Here is a 5,000-nt window from a genome sequence, read left to right as displayed (position 1 = left end):
GTTTATCGTGTGGTGGGGTCTGACAGGTGCAAGCAATATGTCAGCAGACTCTGAATGTTTAAGGAAACCATATTCAGCACCACATTCACACACACGCACACACAGATGCACACACACACACGCAACCCGCATGCATCCCTATTTACACTAGTCACTCAGCACATTTATTATGCACCTTCAACTTATTTTCCGTCAAAAGTAGACTCATGCTATCTCTTAGGGTAATTGAGATGTCCAGTGGGGTTTGTCAGACTGTTTACCAAGATTCCCTACGCTGATTCCCATTAAATTTGTTCCAAAAATACCCAGAAGACCATCGAGGCTACTAAGTAGTCAGTTCCAATCCTCATATCAGTATTCGACTCTCTTCCACACTAATCGCGTTATCAGAGTGTTATGGGGTCAATCTAACTAACAACCATATGTATAATGTATTAAATAAGATTAAAACTCAGTAACACATAGCAGATTATCCACTGGAAGAGATTCACATAAAACATAAAAATATGAGGGATGTACTTCACATACTTCACATGCTTTCACATCATCACTGTTTAATGTATACCACATACACTAGTGTCAAGCTTTTCACTGTTTTATTCATTGTTTTTTAACTCGGTCAACAAATTTTTAACTCAGTTTAAAATTTGGAGTGACGTTTGTGCATCTGACGCACCGTAAATCAATAGCTTCATCATCCGCACATTTCCCAGAAGACCCATGAAGCCCTTCATGTAAAATCATCGCGTGTTACCTGTCTTCGGTCGCTCTTCCCGCCGTTCCTCTCGTCCAATAAGATCCGGTTGTCGCGGAGATCTGACTCCTCCCCCAACAGTATCTCCTGAAGCTCCGCCCACTGGTAAGCCGTGTCCGCCAGCTGACGCCTTTGTTGCTGAGCAACGAAACCATGAAAGGGGGATCAGTTCCCCAAAGGAGCCCCAGCGGAATGAATCGACGGGGGGCGGATGGCCCCCGGCCCCCTGGAGGAGAAGGCCGGAGAGGGTCTCGGCACTCACGTCCTCCAGCTTCTGCCGCTGCTCGTGCTGCTGCTGGATGCGCTTCTGTCGGTCGGCCAGCAGCTGCTGCTTGTAGCGCTCCTGCTCTGCGAGCTGCTGCCTCTGCTGCTGCAGAGCCTGCTGACACAGGCATCACAACGCCAGGGGATTGAAACCTCGTACGCAACCAATGATAGGGCCCGCGTGCCTTTGTGCAACACGCTTACAATTCGTTCTATATGGTTTAATGGTGTTGATAGACGTGGTCATTATTGCGCCGTCGGGGTTATTATCGCCCGTCGCGTTACCCGTCGTGTAACCTGACTATGAGACCTTCTGATGTGGTTTGTTACTGGGGGATGGTTGATGATATGCTGCCTCCATGCTGAGCGCATGGAAAGTTTGGATTTTGTTTCGTTTGTGTATATTTAACGAATAAATGTATAGATCAGGGATCTAAGAATAGTTGATTATGTATTACAGCTGTATTGTGTAAATTCTTTTTTATCAATATTCCATCTTCCATCTGGACTAGGATGTAATAACGCTCTTCTGCTCGTGGTCTCTAACAAACATGCCCCACAGGCTCAGCTGAGAGATAACATGTGTGCTGTGGTTGGCACTCTGATTCAAAAAATGTCTCCTCATACAACCAATATGAGGCTATTTCTATACTGAAGCAGAAAGGAGGATTGTGCAAACAGCACCTAGAAAATAAACATAGCACGTGATGTAATGCGATGTGACCCTGAAAGCGAACGCAGAGTGGATGCTAGCATGTACATAGTTTGAGACAAAGCATCCCGGTGTGATGTCCTCGTCAACGAAGAGATCCACATCAACAGACCTCCCATTGATGAAACGCTGAGAACAACCCAAGGAACTTTGGATTTGTTTTGTCAGTTAGTGAGATGATTGAGCCCTAATCCCAGAGAGAGCCCCACTCCCAAACCACAAGTCAGCCGCTTCATGCGATGTAAAACGCCCTGAGTAAGGCTGCTATCATCACATGGACATCATTTTGAATATACATGCTATTATAATCAGATTTGACCTTGAATTTCACTAAAGTTTTGTCGATTTCAAGTTTGCAAGTATGTATTTATGAATATATATGTATGAAAATGTTACTGAAGTAAGTGTTGAACTTAGTGGTCCTTTCATGAAAAAAGGGATGTAACAGAAATGAATTGGTATCATAGCAGATAGGTGACCGGGCAGATACGTTGAAAGCTCTTATTATATGAAGATATAATATATTCATATATTGTTGTGTAATAAAATAAGGTCATAACGTTGCACGCCTCATAGCATAACTGCCTAAGTCATATTTTATGGTTCATCTTGTATTAGGCGTCAAAAATGCCTAAAGTCAAATAGATGACTCAGGCAGATAGAGATTATGGAATGTCAAAAGCCCTCTGATTGGCTTAGGATATAGCCAATGAGGCACAGCGTTAGGAGAGAAGAGCTAGGTTAGATATCACAGTCGGACAAAATATGACTCATGGCAATCATGCTATGAGGCTAACGAGATGTAAGAATACGGTTGACACGTTGAACAGACAATATGAAGAGTGTAGCGGTAAACAGAGAAACACACGTGACATACCTGTTGGTGTCTCTGCTGGGCCCCACTTCCTGCTGGGCCCCCGCCCTCCCGGGCCCCTTCCCGGCCCTCGGTCTGTAACCGTAGGAACTCCCGCCTCAGCGTCCACTCCCCGGGAACGTTCACTATGGAGCTGAGAGAGCAGAACCTCAGATGGACAGATCGCCGTGGATAAACGGAGAGAATGAGAAGAAAATATCAGAAGGCCATTTGTTGAATTACCGTCTCTCTCATTCTCTCTCTCTCTCTCTCTCTCTCTCTCTCTCTCTCTCTCTCTCTCTCTCTCTCTCTCTCTATCTCTCCCCCCCCCCCCCCCCCCCCCCACATTAACGAAGCTCATCCTGAGAGACTGTATGTTTCTTTATGCCATCTGGAGTTCTCAGTTCAGGGAAATGGACGTCGGCTGAGAGCATATGTGTACAGAAAAACGCTCACTCCCATCATTTTGCGACTTACTGACTGCCAGAGGCAAACTGTGAGTTATGTCACCACGGTTTAAACTATTTGTCCAGAATAACCCTTTGAATAAGTTTCATACCGCATGCATTTGATAAATAAAAATGCTTTTGCATTTTTCAATCACTGTAGAAAATGTTATTTTTCTCCTTTAATGTGATGTAACATCTTACGCCATCTCAGTATGTGATAGTAGGGATGACATATTTATGTATCCAATGTCCCGAGGCGCACATTGCTGATTGATATCATACCTGGGTTCACCCTCTTCCTCTGCCGGCTCTTCATCCTCTTCCTCACTGCCACTGTACTCATACTCTGGGCCCTCTGAGAGAGAGAGAGAGAGAGAGAGAGAGAGAGAGAGAGAGAGAGAGAGAGAGAGAGAGAGAGAGAAGGAGAGGAGAGAGAGAGAGAGAGAGAGAGAGAGAGAGAGAGAGAGAGAGAGCGAGAGAGAGAGAGAGAGCAAGAGAGTGAGCGAGGGAGCAAGAGAGCGAGCGAGGGAGAGGGGGCGAGAGACATAAATAAATAACATGAAATCACTCCATTCATTAATTATGTTCACTGCCACATGGTGTCTCACGCATGCAGCCCTCTGCCACAAGTCACCACCGCCGTTACATCCTCCCGACAAGGCGCTGCCGAATGAAACTTTAATAGCAGCCGGGATGCTCTGTCATGTTAGTCTGGAGATCTCCCACGCTCGATGCAGATTTCAACACTACACTATGTTTCTCTGACATCCTCCCAGATCTACAGGGCATGTCTGGGAAACAGCGTATGTGCTGTGCTTTCAAAAAGAGGAAGATGTGAATCCAGTCACTCCTAAATAGGTCAATAGCACTCGCATTGCATTTACACCACAGCTGCTTCCCGGATGAGAAGCGTATAGTTACACCCAGACCAGTAACACAAAAACCGACGCAATAAAATACACTTTACAAACAATATTTTGTGACACAATAAAAGCATGGATATTGATCTCATATCTATCTAGCTCTTATCTAGCTATCCCCTTAGCTCTGCAGGCAGTGAGCAGTTGAGGGTAGTGGCCATGTGTTGTCACGAATAGATAGACTTCCAGTTGACATAAAGTCATGGGCGTGCGAAAGTATCACACATCTAAAAGCAGGACACACAAACACACACACACACACACACATACACACACACACACGCACATGCAAAGCACTAACGTGGAGGTCATTAGGGTGTTTTTATAAGCTTGCAGAAGATTAGAACCAGATGGCAATCCTGCTTCCTCTTTCCTTCCCTTTCTGTGCCTTTGACTCACTGTTCTCTCTCTCCCTCAAACCCTTTTCAACCTCTGTGTCTCTTGCTCGCTCGCTCTCTCTGTCCGTATGTCTGTCTGTTCAGAGTTTACCCCCCAATAACTTCAACCCCAAAAGAAACAACATGAAGTTGTCAACAAACAACAGAGGCTAATTCCTTGGCCGAAAGGAGGAATCATAAAGTTTCCCTCTCTTCCGTTCCCTAGTCGTCGCCCTTTCTTCTGAGAGAGCGTAACACAAGCCACATGCGGCCTGTGAACAGGATACTCATGTTGACCAGATATGAAAATGACTACATCTGTGGATCATTCCGCTTTAGACGTCCGTTTGGGTGTGTTCGCGCGTGTGTGTGTGTGTCTGTGTGTGTGTGTCGGTGTGTGTGTGTCCGTGTGTGTGTGTATGTGTGTGTGTGCATGTGCGGGTATGTGTTTTGGTGTGTTTGTGTGTGTGTGTGTGTATGTGCGGGTATGTGTATGTATGTGTGTGTGTATGTGTGTGTGCGTGTGTGTGTGTGTGTGTGTGTGTGTGTGTGTGTGTGTGTGTGTGTGTGTGTGTGTGTGTGTGTGTGTGTGTGTGTGTGTGTGTGTGTGTGTGTTTTAAAACAAACATCTATCCACAACCTACACAATAATCGGTTCTTGTCATCTTATT

The 5,000-nt window shown here is 45.4% G+C and overlaps 1 protein-coding gene across 3 annotated transcripts in view; it reads right to left on the bottom strand.

Annotated features, from left to right (window-relative positions):
* The window catches only part of si:zfos-2326c3.2 (misshapen-like kinase 1), a 65,132-nt gene that overhangs the window by 35,664 nt on the left and 24,468 nt on the right, over nucleotides 1-5,000 (bottom strand). For 2 of the 3 annotated variants that reach the window (XM_030369315.1, XM_030369317.1), the window contains exons 11-14: nucleotides 3,315-3,387; nucleotides 2,608-2,737; nucleotides 1,017-1,136; nucleotides 755-892 (exon numbers count right to left, since the gene is read on the bottom strand). In XM_030369315.1, the coding sequence (XP_030225175.1) occupies nucleotides 755-892; nucleotides 1,017-1,136; nucleotides 2,608-2,737; nucleotides 3,315-3,387 (461 nt within the window). The remainder of the gene's footprint in view (nucleotides 1-754; nucleotides 893-1,016; nucleotides 1,137-2,607; nucleotides 2,738-3,314; nucleotides 3,388-5,000) is intronic. The other variant, XM_030369316.1, reaches the window with a different exon arrangement.

Source organism: Gadus morhua, chromosome 10, assembly GCF_902167405.1.
Source record: "Gadus morhua chromosome 10, gadMor3.0, whole genome shotgun sequence".
Taxonomy (NCBI): Eukaryota; Metazoa; Chordata; class Actinopteri; order Gadiformes; family Gadidae; genus Gadus; species Gadus morhua.
This window is presented reverse-complemented; position numbering and strand designations above follow the sequence as displayed.